General features: G+C 40.5%; 1 protein-coding gene across 2 annotated transcripts in view; it reads left to right on the plus strand.

Moving 5' to 3' along the window:
- Nucleotides 1-15,767, plus strand: part of oxsr1b (oxidative stress responsive kinase 1b) — a 40,224-nt gene extending 24,457 nt beyond the window's left edge. The window contains exons 5-19 of one of the 2 annotated variants that reach the window (XM_087846175.1): nt 3,850-3,905; nt 4,135-4,244; nt 4,606-4,707; nt 4,799-4,932; nt 5,233-5,281; nt 6,318-6,383; nt 6,462-6,584; nt 6,768-6,845; nt 9,406-9,441; nt 10,511-10,690; nt 10,853-10,908; nt 10,998-11,050; nt 11,442-11,510; nt 12,345-12,409; nt 12,970-15,767. In XM_087846175.1, the coding sequence (XP_087702301.1) occupies nt 3,850-3,905; nt 4,135-4,244; nt 4,606-4,707; nt 4,799-4,932; nt 5,233-5,281; nt 6,318-6,383; nt 6,462-6,584; nt 6,768-6,845; nt 9,406-9,441; nt 10,511-10,690; nt 10,853-10,908; nt 10,998-11,050; nt 11,442-11,510; nt 12,345-12,409; nt 12,970-13,044 (1,252 nt within the window). In that variant the 3' untranslated portion in view covers nt 13,045-15,767. The remainder of the gene's footprint in view (nt 1-3,849; nt 3,906-4,134; nt 4,245-4,605; nt 4,708-4,798; nt 4,933-5,232; nt 5,282-6,317; nt 6,384-6,461; nt 6,585-6,767; nt 6,846-9,405; nt 9,442-10,510; nt 10,691-10,852; nt 10,909-10,997; nt 11,051-11,441; nt 11,511-12,344; nt 12,410-12,969) is intronic. The other variant, XM_006795118.3, reaches the window with a different exon arrangement.
- Nucleotides 15,768-16,304: the final 537 nt, after the last annotated feature.

Below are 16,304 nucleotides of genomic sequence, written 5' to 3' on the forward strand. Positions count from 1 at the left end.
TATGAAAACACCACATGTATCTTGTTCACCATTTAGTATCTTTTGCTCAGATAACACCTTTTAAATTCTGGAAACATTTTAGAATTTGGTTACACTGGATATAAGGGGGCAAAACACTCTACTGAACATATGTCTTGATAACTCTAAGAGTTCAGTTTTTTTTCTCTTTAAATTTACTCCCCCCACCCCATATCTGCTCCAGTATTTCTTTGAACTTGCATGGTGCATTGTGTCACCAGCTCCTCTCTCCTCCTCCTCCTCCTCCTCCTCCTCCTCCTCCTCCTCCTCCTCCTCCTCCTCCTCCTCCTCCTCCTCCTCCTTTTCCTTTCCTGTGAATCTTAATGACTGGCCACACTCTGCAGCCCTTTTTCTCAGAGCATCACAATCTACTGCAGTGAACCACAGCCTACACAGTTCCTGAATGAATGCAGGAGGTTCAATTAGATCGTCTTCATCACGCTTTGTGAATGATGGAGCGCTTCACGTGTTTTTGTTTCACAGCAGAGCGTGTTATAAGAAAATCCTCATACAAAATAATTTTCGAGGGATTATTTGTTTTCGGTCAATTTTAACAAGCTGAACAGGAGCATGTCACGACTGCAGTGGTGATGATGATGTCATATATGGAAATGTAGATGCTGAAGTCACCCTGAGGACATGAGAGAATCATTGCTAACATTACGGTTTCTTTATAAAAGAAGCTTTAAAGTTAGGACTGATGTACCTTGAAAAGAAGCTGTTTTGAGAAACAGAGTATTTGTCCATTGGTATCAATACATCAACAGTGGGGTTTTTTTTTTTGTTTTTTTCCCTGTTTGAAATACCTAAGCAGCTGTATAATATTACATTCACACTAGGAAAAACAGTGGTTAGTGGTTGGAGAGCTAAATTATTGCAATCATGTGTAATAATTGTGCAGTCTCCTTGCCTTTTGAAATAGTTGCTTTGAAGACAGGGACCAGGTCTGCGATCAGTAACGGTCAGTTGTTGTCTTCAAAGTGACTTTGGTGCATCAATACTGCGATAAACTGGCACTAACACTGACTCAATCTGCTCTTAATTTGCAGTTGAATGTGTTGAAATTGGAAATTACATGCAATCTGTTTGTGATTAACTATGATAAATTGCAAATTTGTTGTTGTCTGCATACAGAGAAATCCACATTAACTCCTTACATTCAACCAGAACCTCACAGATTTAAGACAAATTGAAAAATTCTTCCACAAATTAGGACGTAGATTCTGCAGGATGATGGTGTAACTGCAAAATGACATTGCATGGCAAGGCATGGTTGACCTTGTTTTTATGTAATAACTGGTTGCCGCCTGGTTTTATTGAGTCGAGTCCCCTGTTGTAAAGAGACACAATGCAGACGAGTTCGATTCACCGGGACATAATGACTCAGATTGCAACTTCTTGCGGCCCTCAAGTACTTCTTTAAAATTTTCCAATCCTCCAATTTTGAATCCTGATAACTTTTTTCCCTTGTTGCCTCCAGCAGGTTGAAATTTTAATGTCCAGTGATATATCAAAACAGTTAGGCGATGTTAATGGGCTACATATAATTTAATTTGATGTCATGTGGAAAGAACCATTAAGAAAAAAAAAAAGAAAAAAAAAAGGTTTAAAAACCCTCCTTTTAATATAAGGAAGTACAAGTAAAACTGTAATCTAATTCAAATATAGAGTTTTAGGAACTAAACTCAGATTAGCAAACGTAGCATGCCAATGCAACAGTCAGCATTGCTAGCACCAACATATTTGACTTGTAGCTGTGAACATGTTAGCTTACCAGTGTTTGTATTTTGCTCAGAAGACTATTGTGCCCAAACTACTGGCTGTACACTCTTAGGCTTAGACTTTAATACTGAAAAGAACCTACTAAGACGGCTAGAATAAATGCTGAGTCACAAGCATGAAAAGACACGACTGGACCTTCAGAGAAAGACTGTGACTGTGCAAATGAGGAGAGGTAATCTGAGGATACCTCCAAACCTTCCTTTTAGCTTAGTTGGTCCACTCAGCACCCCCCTTCCAGTCCTGTTTTAAATAGCAACATCTAACTATCAGACGTAAAATTTTCCTATCCTAATTTCTGAAGTAAAAATGGTCGTCTAAGAAAAAGTAGCAAGTGCGGGGAACTATGAGATACTGTGACCTGATGTCACTGAGCTGTTATGTCAGGGCGGCGAAGTGACAGCGGGACAAGCTGGAGAACCACGAGCTCAGACACTTGTATGACAGAAGACATTTCTAACAGTCTGTCTCAAAGCCAGCAGCAAACGCTGTCATGTTCACTTCTCATCCACCCTTTCTGTTCCTCTGCATCTGTGTCCCTACAGTGACTGTTACATAATTGGGCTCCCCTAGATATAAATTCACATTAAAGTATTGAGCACAATCAGCTCTTTCTGCCTCAGCTGTAGCTTAGAGAAGACATTGGTACAACCAGCATGCTTAGTATCCCAGCCTGTTTCTTCTTAAAGTCACTTAGCCCTGAAGTAGGGATCTCCATCTTTAACATTCCTAATGTCCTAATATTGTCACGTTCGCTGCCTTCCTTCCCTCTGGTACTCAGCATTTACCCACTCCCTGTCACTACAACATCTTTTGGCTGTGTGGTGTTTTCAGTGAAGCACTCTTACTGAAAGTGGCCTCTACACTCAAGTATTCATCAGCATTTGAACCAAAAACCCAAAGCGTGGCCTACAAACTCTTGGCTCCCTTATGCACACTTTCTTGGGTAAAACTGTGCACCCAGCTTGTAGCTGCAGGAGAAAAGGCCTGAAGCCAAACTGCCTTCTCTAGTTCCTTGAGTAGTTTTTGATAAACTGGAACCTCTGGACAAATCTGAAAATCTAAAGGTGTAAACGTGCTTCAGCACTCGTCTTGTCTGACTATCTTTCATCAAGAATCATAAGAATCTGTGCAAACACCACACTTCTCTCTGCAGCGCTTTCCCCTACACATATTTGGTATTTGGCTTGTTCTTTTACAGTCTTTCTGGACTGAATTATATTCCTAATTAAGTGGTGAAGAGAGCCTTTGTTTCTTGGAAGCTGTGTCAGTCTCATCTCAAACACTGTGCTCTGTAGCCTATTCTATTTTTACATTCATTCAGATGCATTTTAGTTTGCAGGCTGGATCCTACAGCATTCGATTTCCAGGCTTTTTACTGCACTGCCTCCATCTGGTAGCAACATAAACTGCTCCGTGATTCTGTCTCCTTTGAATCGTTTGTCTGCTTGCCGATGCAATTTAAAGTGCAGTCTTGGGGTGATTTCTGGAAAGCAAATCTTTCGGGTGTAGTAATCTGTACTTGGCATTCTGTGAGCTTTTAGTGTTACGGTGTTAAAATGTACAGTGATTTCCTGAGAGGCTGGACAGCACAGAGCACTAGCTGTGGTCCTCAGTGACACTGCTGCTATCCTTTATTTATTTTTATTTATTTTTTTATATCCTCGCCTTTCGCTTGACCCTTCGTCATTATCTCTGTTGCTATGACAACTCTGTGTCTGGCTGGTGAGGTGGCAGTATTCATTCAGTGTGGCAGACAGGCAGGCAGCCGTCCCTGCTGAATCCTCTTATCGCCACCAGGGGAGGCTGAGCAGGGATGAACAAATTAACCACAGACTGTGTCTGTAATGAAGTCTTTCAACAAAAGAAATGGTGCTAAAATTATAAGAGCTAGTTGCTTGATGACGCCTCCTACACATTGTAAGTGGGTTTGAACTGAAAGAATTCCTCAATACTCAAATTATTCAGACTTTAAATGTCTTTGCAGTTTTGATGTGACGGCTGTGTGGGAAATGTTCGTTTCATATACAAATTCTTGTCTTGTCTTCACAGAGATCTTAAGGCTGGAAACATTCTCCTCGGGGATGATGGTTCAGTGCAGATTGCAGGTATTTACCCAGAAGGCAACGGCGCCTTTCCTCTGCTGTCATTAGTGATTGGAGTTAATGTGCCGCAGCCTCATTTATTGCTCCCCCGTTCGACATCTGAATGTTTCTCGGTGTATTTATGCACAAGAGCTGCAGCCTGTGGAGGGAAACAAGCTCTCTTGACAATAACATTATTGACTCGCTGCTTTGGGCTATTTGTGTGTGTTTGTCTCACTTTCTTTTCATTCAGACTTTGGCGTCAGTGCCTTTCTAGCCACGGGAGGTGACATCACTCGAAATAAAGTGCGCAAGACTTTCGTGGGAACGCCATGCTGGATGGCCCCAGAGGTCATGGAGCAGGTCAGTCCTCGTCTAGGAAGGAAGTAGCCGAGTTTCTTGGAGGCACAAACGGCCAATCGCAAAGCAGATAGTTTTGTTTTGACCTAATTTTAGACCGTTTTAGAAATCTGCCATTCTGCTGCACCACCACCAGTAAGGCAGGAGGAATTAAACTAGCAGATTATGATGAATTACTCTAACAGGGTGAACAGCTTCTGCTTTGAGCAAATAAAGTTTTTACCAAGTAAACAGTCTAATCTTGTATTTTATTTTTTTTACTGCAGTGCAGAACTAGCTGGAGCTAGTGAGGACTCTGATGTAGCTTTTGAGTTGAATAAGGTGATGCGGTACAAAGTTGTAAATCACTGTCTTTCTTGAACAGGTGAGGGGTTATGATTTCAAAGCAGATATTTGGAGCTTTGGGATCACGGCCATTGAGCTCGCTTCAGGAGCTGCACCTTATCACAAATACCCACCGATGAAGGTACAGTTTAATATGCCTAACAAGCTAGATTATTACTATTTTACCGTAACGGTGAATAGACGTGAGTCAAAGTCTTTCTCGTGTCTTTTAGGTCTTAATGCTGACACTGCAGAATGACCCTCCAAGTCTGGAGACCGGCATCACAGATAAGGAGATGGTAAAGAAATACGGCAAATCCTTCAGGAAGATGATCTCACTGTGTCTACAGAAAGACCCTGAGAAAAGGTGCTTTTATTATAATTCACTTGTATAAATTATTTTTTTTAATCAAATGCAATTTTTGTTCATCTGCGGTAATTACAAAATGGATTTACAGTCTGTCAGTTTACACTGAGTAGATCGGATTTACATGTGAAACAAAGCAACCTGTAATTGGAGTCATACTGAGCAGACTTGTTGTTCCAGCAACATTGTTTCACTAGAAAAAAACCTAGTTGTACAACATTTACAAATGTATTATTGGCAGCCGCAAAGCCGAATCGGTCAGATTAACAGAACTAATTCAGTGTCGCTGTTCTTTTTCAGGCCAACATCATCAGAGTTGTTGAAGCATAAATTCTTTCAGAAGGCAAAGGTAGGTGTTTGAGCTGCCTCCACACCTTAGACCGAATCTTTCGAACAGTGAGTCAGCAGCATCTCTGCTTCAGGCAACTCTCGAGGCGGTTGATGAGTAAAGGTCTGTGTCCGCTCTACTGTTTATGTGTGAATGGCCTCAGCTCAGACTGTGCTGTTCATGACTGGATGGATTGTTTGTTGCTCGCAAAGTTTTCAGTTGATAGAAGCAGGGGGTGTAATTGATGAGTCACAAGATGAAAACAAACCAATAACAGTTTGTGCACTTTGGGTACTTTTTCAACTTGTCAGTGTGTCTGATCCAAGCTGAGATCATTGCAGCATTACTCTTATTATTGTTATGTTTCTAACAAAGGCAGGGATAAGCGGTCTAACGCCAGTGTCTGGCTGCCCAGTACCCAAGCAGCTGGAACAACCAGAATGCTGGCTCAGCAAGTCACACAGCCCAAATACAACCTGGTTGGTTTTCTAGCTGTGATCCCTGTTTGCTGTAATTACTACAGTACCGTGGGTGGACAGAAGAGGGCAGACTTTGTCAGTCTTTTATAGCTGGGGTGCTGTTGAGCATGCAGGAACTACTTTTAAACAGCCATTTAGAAATTAATTTTCTGTTCATCTTGTTAAATCTTATTTGTTGTTATCAAGCTGTCTTGTTTAAAGTAAAGTAACTGCCCTTTTGTGTGCAGTTTGTAACCATGTCAGAAAGATGGTGGCGTATTTAGTGGCCGTTTTTGAAATTTCTTGGATCGGTTTGTCAACTTCTTGGTGAATTTGGTGGATACTTCCCAGCTTTGAATGCACAGTTGTCTTAGTGATACCTCTGGTGTACCTAATGAATTGATCAGTGAGTGTATACAGGGTCATTGGATCCAAGTGTTGCATGTTTTTAAGACAGGTGTGAAAGATTTTGAATTCAGTCCTAAATTTGACCAGAAGTCAGACCGACCAATGATAAGCTTCCGTTTGTCCTCGTCAAACATGTTCGGATAAATACAAATGTTGATGATTTTTGAGTACGTTTCTTTCTCTCCTGGCAGACACACGAGTATTTACACGAGAAGTTGCTTCAGAGGGCGCCGACAATAACGGAGAGGTCAAAAAGGGTAAGGCAGCAAAGCTTTAAACCTGCTTCTCTACTGCTATGAAGATCAGCTCAGATGTGTTACATGTGAATGCATCAGGTACGTCGAGTGCCAGGCTCCAGCGGTCGGCTGCATAAAACAGAGGACGGCGAATGGGAATGGAGCGACGACGAGCTCGATGAAGAGAGCGAAGAAGGCAAAGCAGCTGCTGCAGCCATACGGGTAAATGGAACTTCCTCCTTTTTTCCCCCTCACATGCACATATTAACACTTTAGCTGTAGTCCACGTGTTGTGTTGTGTCCTTTGATCACTGTGCTCTGTTTAAATTGTCATTCTGTGCAGTAGCATGTTTGTCCATGTGTCTCACCTGTGTGTGTGTGTGTGTGTTCTGTCTGATGGCCAAGGAGCAGCAGGTGAAGCCTGTTAGTGCCCCCAGGCGACAAGTGCGCTTCTCCTACCCTCTCGAGCTGCCTGCACCCAGGGTTGTTCACTTGCCACCCTAATACAGATGGCATTCCCCTAACAAGGAAGGACTCTCACATGTTAGCTGGGTTAAGCCTCATGAGGGGAAAAAAAGCTGGATTATAAAGTTTATCTTTAGAGCTGTGATGAAACCGATTAGCAGGTCTCGTTTGAATAGAAAAACAAATCTGCACATAAATAAGCTGTTATCCTTGAGATAATGCTTGGTTTGTTTTTAGCTTTCTGTAACTTTACACTAGTAATTAGCAGACTGCAAGAAAACTTTATTGCTTTGTTTCTGAGCTGAAATCTGGACATGCTGTAGATCATGTGTTTGTAGAATTTGACCCACAAGTCATTCTCATCAGAATCTATTAGTCAGGATTGCGGGTCTGTCTTTAAACAGGGAAAAAAGATATATATTTCACAGGGGAGGAAACCAACTGTAGCTCTCACAGAAGTGTTAGATTTTAATTGGATTCAGCTTATTAGTAGCGTTTTGCTTTTGGAGAGCGTTATTTAAATCAAAGGCGTGAGAGTTACCGTTCCTGGAAGCCATCTGTATTTTTAATCTGTCTTTTTAAAGTAACTTTTTTTTTGTAATTTCTACTGACCAAATCACATTTAATTAAAACAAGGCAGGTAACTTATTAGCCGTGGAAAACGATCATTAAGTGCACTAATAACCATCAAGGGAATAAAACAGTGTCTGCTCCTTTCTCGCTGCTTTGTAATTGGCTGCTTGATGGCAAACTGAACTTTCACTGGCTCTAAGGCTCTAAAGCTCGTTATATCTCCAGACTCCTTGAATTGGCAGTCAGTTATTTAAACTCTGCATATTTTTAATATCAACCTGAAAAACTCCTCTCCACAGCGATGTAATTAAAGATTGTTTGTGCTGTGCAGAGTGGCTTTGTGTGAGTCCGAACACAGAGCAAATGTGATTTCTGGCATCAGTCCAGTCCTTATCATGTCCTCTCAGTGAAGTCTGTTTGTCTTCATTTGGTCTGCAAGGCTTTTGTTTATCGCCACATATTTTTTGGAGTTGGATTAAATATGAAGTTTCCCCCTTTATTATTCACAGGTATGCAGTTTGACTTTTAAAAACTTTTTTTTTTTTAAATTAACTTATACCACTTCTCTGCTTTGCAAATACTAAAAAATATAACTGTGAAATATGTTACCACTCGTTTATACCTCAGTCATGTTTCAGTTTAATTTCATGAGGTTTATAGTGATGATGTAATCTTTCTGGGAAATTAAGCTCAGAGGATTTCTGTGGATAACACAGGTACAAATTCATTTATTGCTGGGTATAGCTGTAATACAAACCGAGATAGCAAAGTGTGGACAAACTTGCCTGAATCCAGACTTTAAATCACTCTGCTCCACTGAGTGGACTGACAGTTTTTTTTGTTTGTCTGGTTCAGGCGAAACGGCAGTTTCTAGGTTTAATAAGCAGTGACAGGGAAAATCAAATCCACTCTTCAGTGTCAGACTTGAGGAGTCAATAGAAGTGAGATAGAATACGTGTGAATGAGGAGTCAGTGAAGCTGCAAGGAACAGAGGTAGCGAAGGTAGACGAGTTTAAATACCTGGGATCAACAAGAGACGAGTGTCACGGGTGATTTGTGACAGACAGCAGCAAGAGTGAAAGGGAAGGTTTACAAGATGATAGTGAGACCTGCTATGATATGTGATTTGGAGGCAGTAGCACTGACAAAAAGACAGGAGGCAGAGCTGATGAAAAGATGTTAAGATTTTCATTGGGAGCAACCGGGATGGGCAGAATTAGAAATTAGTACATCAGAGGGATGGCTCAGGTTGAGATGAGAAGTTGAGAAGTTGGAGAGGCAAGGCTGAGATGGTTTGATGTGTGCAGAGGAGGGATAGTGGATATGCTGGACATTGCATTGGTTTTCGAAAAGAGGAAGACGACAGAGAGGATTACAGGATGTAGTGAAAGAGGACACGCAGAAGCTTGGTGTGACGGAGGAAGATGCTAGGGATGGGGTGAGATGGAGGCAGATGTGGCAACCCTTAATAGAAGTAGACAAAAGAAGACAAGTGTCAAACTGAGGAAGGAAACTGAGTGCAAGGAAAAATTCTGTGTGATAGGAGGGAGGTTGATGGATTTCTGTCAGCTTACCTAGAAAACAGAAAAGGCTGTTTTCAGTATGTCTGAGATGGGATTAAAAGTCCTACAACTCATTCCCAAAACCTTGCCTGACTAAAATTTGAAGCCACCCTCTCCTTCAGTGTAGTCACTGTTGCTGTTAGAAGTTCTGCTTACTGAAACCAGATAAATCAGCCCTTTTAGCATCAGCCACAATTAGCAAGTATTGTTAGCACTGGTTATTGCTTTTCCCAGTCTAATGGTATCTTAAGAAAGTTATAATTAACTGTGCGGACACATAAAGGAGGAAAGTAAACGAGTGAGCCTTTTTAATGAGTTTACTTCTTTTGCTTCCAGTGTGATTCTTTGCATCCATGTGTGCTTTTATTCTTTTTAATTAATTTAACTCCATCTCGATGAAGTCGTCGTCCTGACTGTTGCTTTCCTTTGATTATTTTTAACAGTCACCAAGAGTGAAGGAGGGATCACAGAATTCGGAGGTGAGTTTAACCATTTTACAGACTCTTTAAATGACCGTAACTCTGTTACCATTTGTGCCGGAGACAAAATTCTAACAGTTTCAGAAAGAAGAGAAAGACAAGCTTTTTAAGGATATTCACTGTATCATGTTAGCACAAAGCATTCACAAGGTATTTGACAGATTACAACAGACGAGGTGAAGAAAATGAGTTTTCTGGGTATGTGTGAGGTGGGTTGCAAAGACTTCAATTTGGAAACCATTGCCTTCACTGTAGTCATCTTGGGAGTCCTGCTTTATTTGGATTGCTTGCAGAGTCCTGTTCAGTTGCACAGACCACAAGCTTCAACATCCAGCACATTAATCTGACTCAGTTTCCCGTCAAACTTATCCCTGGAGGTGAGAGTTGGGCTTTCACCTACAAATCAGATCAACCAGCAGTTTTCGGTGGGATACTCTGCAGAGTCCAAGCTCAAGGGCGTTATCGCACTAGGTCATACTGTCAGCGGATTTTTCTCATTATCTTCTGAGGCGTCTGAGGGACGAACATTTTGCACAAGTGATTTAAACTTTGCCCTAAGACAGCTGGGATAGGCCCCAAGATCCTGAATATGGATAGGTGGAAGGAAATGGATGGCTGGTTTTGGCCACATCAGTACAATCATTACTCACCACGCTATAGACTCACCAGATTTGGCTTCATGTAAGTTTTCTTGAAAATGAAATTGAAGTCATAGGGTTGCCGTCGTGACACAGTGGATGTGGGTACGTGTAGCTGGTTAAAAAGGGGCTTCCAGAGAGTGATCCAGTGATCCTAGAAGCGGGGTAGTGGCCGGATAAGTTTCCAATTCCAGTATTGACCTGTATATGACACAAAGGTTTGAGATCATCAAAAGTTTCAGCATGAAATCATCCTGAGAGTGACAAATCTTTGTAGCCAGTTTGAGTACGTCTAGTAGGTGTTAACATTTTGACTTTAAACTAAAAATAAAACCTCATAATCTTCCTTTAATAATAGTCAAACATCACCAAAGTCAGCGACTATCTTAATATACAGACCAAAAAAGTCAATCAACCAATTTTCCCTTTAGGTTTTCCAGAATCCTGAGCCTTTAAGTAGTCATCTCCAGCCTATGGCCGCAGGTCTGGCTGAACTACCTCAGGCTGCAGGTCAAGTTCCGCTGCAGCCCACACCAGCCACCGCTCAACCTACTGCCCAGGCTGCATCTCCCCCACCAGGAGTACCTGCTGCTGCTGCTGTTCCCCCTCAGGCTAGTCTCCCTAACTAATACTTCCCATCATAAGCTTTTATTTAAATGCTACATGTTTACCTATCATTTTTTTAAAGAGGTAGTTTGCTCATCTTTCTTGTAGGTACCAAAATATAGTATGAAAGTGCAATTTTAGTAAGATTTTTCCTTCTGTTTCCACAGATTTCAGCTTCCTCAGGGGATGTTCAGGCTCCCATTAGTTTGGTATTAAGGTTAAGGTATGTTTGACTCATTTCTCATCATATTTTTGCCTTTCGGTAAACTTTGCGCCTCTCATTTGCATTCTTTCCTTCCATCATCCCTTCAGAAATTCAAAGAAGGAGCTAAATGACATCCGCTTTGAGTTCATGCCAGGGAGAGGTAAGTGTGGATGTCACAAAGCAGTATACAAAATGTCCCGAGGCAAAGAGTTGACTGTTCGGGGTGTCACATTTGTGCATAATCAGTAGGAAAACCGACAGTTTAACAAATTGCATGAGCTGTATTTGGTAAATTGGCTTTTTGTCATTGCAGCCAGGAAAGCACATGGGTGCAACAAAGCACAAACGAGCTCATTTAGAATGTAAAGTGCTGAGAACAGAAGGTGCTGAAACTGCCTTTTTTTGGTTTGTTCGTTTGTTTAAGCAGGAAGAGCGTGAGTGTTTTGAAAATTATTAAGCCGCGGTCGTGTTCTGTTTAATATTTGCTTTTATTAAACTCTGTTGTGTTGGTCCACCTGTCACAGTCGTCGTCTCATGCTCTGACTTTTCAGACACAGCAGATGGTGTGTCTCAGGAGCTGGTGTCAGCAGGCCTGGTGGACGGGAGGGACTTAGTAATAGGTCAGTGATTTCAAACATTCCCCTGCCACGTTAACAAAATCGCCTTTTCTCACTCAGCATGTTTTCCTCAAGGCTGAAAATGAACCTTTTAAAGGGGGATATTTTTAAGTCAAGCAGGTCTGCATTACAGCACATTTACTGCATTAAGCAGGCATAATAAAAGCCTTGCTGTGCAGCCACACAGGCCAGGGATTCAAGAAAACCTAAAAACAAATAAGGAATATTCTCTCATGTTGAAATGTGCTTCCACTATGCTAATTCATACTTATGTGAACAACTGATGTAGAGCCTCTTGTATTCCTAGAGAGGTGCAGGTTACAGCGCAGGGTTACAGAAGGGTTTGAGATTACAGCATACTTGTGGTATTTGATACAGAAGTGTAAGATATTCAAGATATTTGTATTAAAACAATCCAAAAAGCAACATAACTAATTTCAATGAAGTCTAGTTGACAGCAATACTTGGCTAGTAATGTTGGCACCCATCTGTGGGTCAGATTTACAGTGTTACAACAGTTTGAACAGATGAGTTATTTAAAAAAAAAAGAGAGAGAAAATATAAACATAGCTTTAGAAATCAAAACTGTTTTTGATAATTGGGTATTGTAACACAGCAAGGTGGAGTGTGCCTCAAGTGGCTGTTCCAGGAATTGCCATTTTTGGCATTTAACTCAGTTTTAAACTCCAAAAGTTGCAAATTAGATCAAAGAAATTGAGCAGGTAACAGCATAATGTTAAATCTCACAAAGGCCTATTCTTGGTTTCCGAGTATAGACAGTGATGTTAGGATGTATTTCTTTTCATTCAAGTTAAAGATTTCTTCTTTCTTTTTTAGTTGCTGCAAATTTGCAGAAAATAGTCGATGAACCTCAAACCCATAAAAATGTCACTTTCAAACTGGTGAGTGTAACATTTTTGATACTGGTTAGAGATCGTATATAATTGAATCTAAATAAACTATAGAAGTTGTATTTCGGAAATAATTTTCAGCTCTGTGGTGTAGTGGATTACACACTCGCTTGTGGGTTGGAACCTGTGAGGAGAACAAATCCCCTAGCATAGGTTTAGGCACTTAATAAGAGACTGGGACTGTTGTGGATTGCCACACTAACGGGCTTATAAAGAGATCAAATGAATTGGTTCGGCCATCCACAGCAGTCCTAGTCTCCCATTTAGACCTCTTGAAAAAATGTCAGAGATCAAACATTAGGAGCTGCCTCACTTGATATAATATAACACATAACAAATGTTTGGAAATCTGTTCAAGTTTCTCGTGCAGGAAAGAAAAAAAAAAACCGTCTGCTATGTCGGCATATTTTGGTATCGGTCTTAAAAATCCTGTATCGGTCGGCCTTAATTTATTAAAACAAAAAACTCTTTAAAGGAAAACAACGTTATTGCTTTTCTGCTTAACGATGTTTCTGCTCATCATTTTAAATCCATGTATTTATCTTTTTCAGGCTTCTGGAATTGAGGGATCTGAAATACCAGACGACATCAAGTTGATGGGCTTTGCCCAGCTCAGCATTAGTTAGATGTTCTACCTGGGACCGTGACTTGCCTAAAAAATGTGAAATTAAAAAAAAAAAAATAGTTTGAATGCATTTTTTTTTTCTTTCCATGGCTGTAAAGAAACCACTACTGCCAAAGAGAACAGTACCATTATTTTCTTTTTCTTTTTTCTTTGTTTTTTTTTGTCACGTATAGGATTATAAAATGCCACCTTGTTGAATTTTAGGTGGTCAGCTGAAGTATCAGAACGTACAGTATGAGAATCACTCGAAAAAGTTTACAATGTACATGTAGAAGGATGCAATTATCCACAAGAAATGTTTTCATTTCCCATCCCGGTCTCCCTCATCCTGCTTACCGCCCCCCCCCCCCCCCCCCCCCCCCCCTTCCTATCTCTAATGTGACGCATTTGCACAATCTGAACTAACACCCTTGAACCCTGACAAGTGTAACAATGCCTTATATATTCATCAGAACTACTGAATGCACATTTTTTGGGGGGTGGGGACATCCCCGGTTACCGTATGGAGCATTACATTGTCTGAAATGCACAAGTGTGCTTTCAGGTGCAGATGCCAAACTTTTTGCTGCAGCTTCACACGCCAAATAGAAATAAAAAGTTTCACATACTCTTGTTTTGACGTTGCAAAACAAATTGCTTCCTACAGAAAGAGATGGATGCATCTTAGTGTCTCGGAGTCTTTGCATTTAAAGGTTTTTCATATTCTTTATATTTTCCTATCATCAACAAATCCCATGAAAGACCAGTTACTTCCTGAAACATCTGAGCAGCAGCTTTTTTTCAACAAAGTAAATGATACACGTCTGTGGGGACTATTCAGCACTTAGCTGATAGACATTAGCTCTCTGTGTAGCATGTTTGCATTGATTTAAATTAAATACCAGAAGCAAAGTATGCGTAAAACTTTGGATGTGCAGATTATTATTATTAGTATTATTAGTAGTATGATCACGTCTTGGGTTATGTTATGGGATTTAATGAGAATAAATGACCCAATAAATAAAAAAAATTTTAATACCCTTCTTTAAAAAAAAAAAAAAAAAAAAAGCATCAGTGCTTTTCAAAACTCCAAATCGGCCTTCGTGTTGTGATTGATTGAAATACGTGTAAAGTAAAAAGTTTTGCAGCAGCTGAAACCACATGTGCTGTCTGAGCAGATGTGTCCCTCTGTTGGTGTTTGTTTGTCTGTTTGGAATTGGTTTTCACAAATTCTCAAAAAGAAAGAGAAAAAGACTTAAGTGCATATTTGTTTATGTGAATGGATTCTAAGTACTTGATTTAGTATGTAAATAATGACATTTGGCTCTGATTGGTTTGTTTGTTTTTATACTGGGTGTTTCACTCTTGGCCTTCTTTCTCTTAAGACACGATTGGGGTTGTTTGGCTGCGTGAAGGATGACAACGATGACACTGCACATCAGGCTTTGAATTTGCTCGTTACTTTGCAGGACGTATTGTTGCTTGATCTGTCATGTGTGATCATTTGCGCATCAACAGTTTTCAGCTTTTTAACTTTCTCGCCTTTTGAAAATGTTGAATATATTTTCCCGTGGCGCTTTCCCCATGCAACATTTCCCCCCTCCAATAAAAACCCCCCAGAAAAAGTGTCTCTTAGTAAGCACCAAGTGTGGGAGCTGTTTACAGTAGCTAGTCCTTTTAAGACGCATCTGAAGTAATACACCTGCTTTGCCATCGTTTCTGAAAGTGGCTTTAATGAAGATTTCTTTCCGTCACTTTTGAAGACCTGAGCCGTGATTGTAAACGTGTTGAATGATCAGAACTGTTCAGCCGCGCTCTGGATAATTTTGTGCATTTATGTCCACCGATGACGTGGCTCGATGATGAATGTCCATATCACAGTTATTTGGCACCGACGGCTGCAGAAGGTTCATTTACAGCTCTGCTCTTATGTGTGGATCTGAAACGCCAGCGAGGTTTTAGTGTTTCATTTGATGATGTGACAACTTCGTAACCAGATGCCATAGTGAACCAATCTGAATGCATTAGTTTTTCTTTGCTTGCAGATGAAATGTTACAAGGAAATATTTGAACACGTTTATAGTCAAAATACAATTTTACGCTAGCCTTAAATTGAAAATGACCAAGTGTAATTTTTCTTTCTGTGTGTGCGTGTGAAGTTTCTCTCTGGTTTTGAGTTAGACTTTCGCTGTCCTTGAAATGTACTTCCTGTTACTTGTGAAGCTACCTTAAATAAAGATGTACAGGCGTGTCGACCCAGGTTTCTCCCCTCGGAAGGGAAGCGACAAAGTCAGCCACGCAATGTTGTGCATACGTTTTCAAACTGCAGTATTTGGTGCCATTCTCCCGTTATAGTCTGCAGACTGCAGACAGGACTGTATGAGCCCTGAGAGACGTGTGTGTGTGTGTGTGTGTTACATAGATTGAGCTCTGCTTTCGGCAGAGTTGCAGATCTAATGGCTTTCTCATCCTTTCTCCAACAGTCCCACTTACACGCAGTCTAACAATAAACTGTAGCAAATGAACAGATGACCGGTTAAAAAAAACAACTAAAACAACCCAAAATACACTTTTGTCCAGGCAATAACTAATCAAGGCTGTAATATATTTGAAGTTTGCACCTGTTTTCAGTTTAGTTTCTTTCCATTCTTTCATTTCCTCTGATTTTAATTGTTTTGGAGTTCAAAGCATGTTTCTCTTGATTATTTTTAATCAATAAAGAATGAGCATATCAGCCTCCTTTTAGAGGTTTGTCGCTTCTTTTAAATGCACCATTCGCTGTGATTTTTGCAGAAGATGTGGGCAAATTGCACACAATAAACAAAGGCATCAGAACTGATTCTAGATCTGTGCATTGTCATTTTCCTCACGTTGCACCTGTTTCTGTTTCAGACTGAGCTTGCTCCTTTGGTATCAGTTCCTCCAGATTTATTGTCCTTACTATCAGTTTTATTGTGTTCACTTTCTCCTCGCTCAGCATTAAAGGGCTGCATCAGCATTGTTTAAAGCAGGAAAGCAGGGGGAGACGGATTCTGTAAGGCTTTGAAAACTTTTTACATTTAGCATAATGAGTTGACCCTCCTGTCTGTGTCTGTAACTACGAAAATACAAATGTTATCTTTGAGCTATGTAAGGGAAACGCTGTTGAAATGAGGGTCAGACTGGGCAAACATCCAGGTGGACTTTGTCTCTAAATCGCCACATTGCCAATGAAAGGCAACAGAAGTTATCAAATTCTGCATTGTTTTCTTTTGAGGAAAAAAGAAAGAAACTGAGAATAAA

This window comes from Neolamprologus brichardi, chromosome 9 (assembly GCF_056152115.1).
Source record: "Neolamprologus brichardi isolate AB-2024 chromosome 9, ASM5615211v1, whole genome shotgun sequence".
NCBI lineage: Eukaryota > Metazoa > Chordata > Actinopteri > Cichliformes > Cichlidae > Neolamprologus > Neolamprologus brichardi.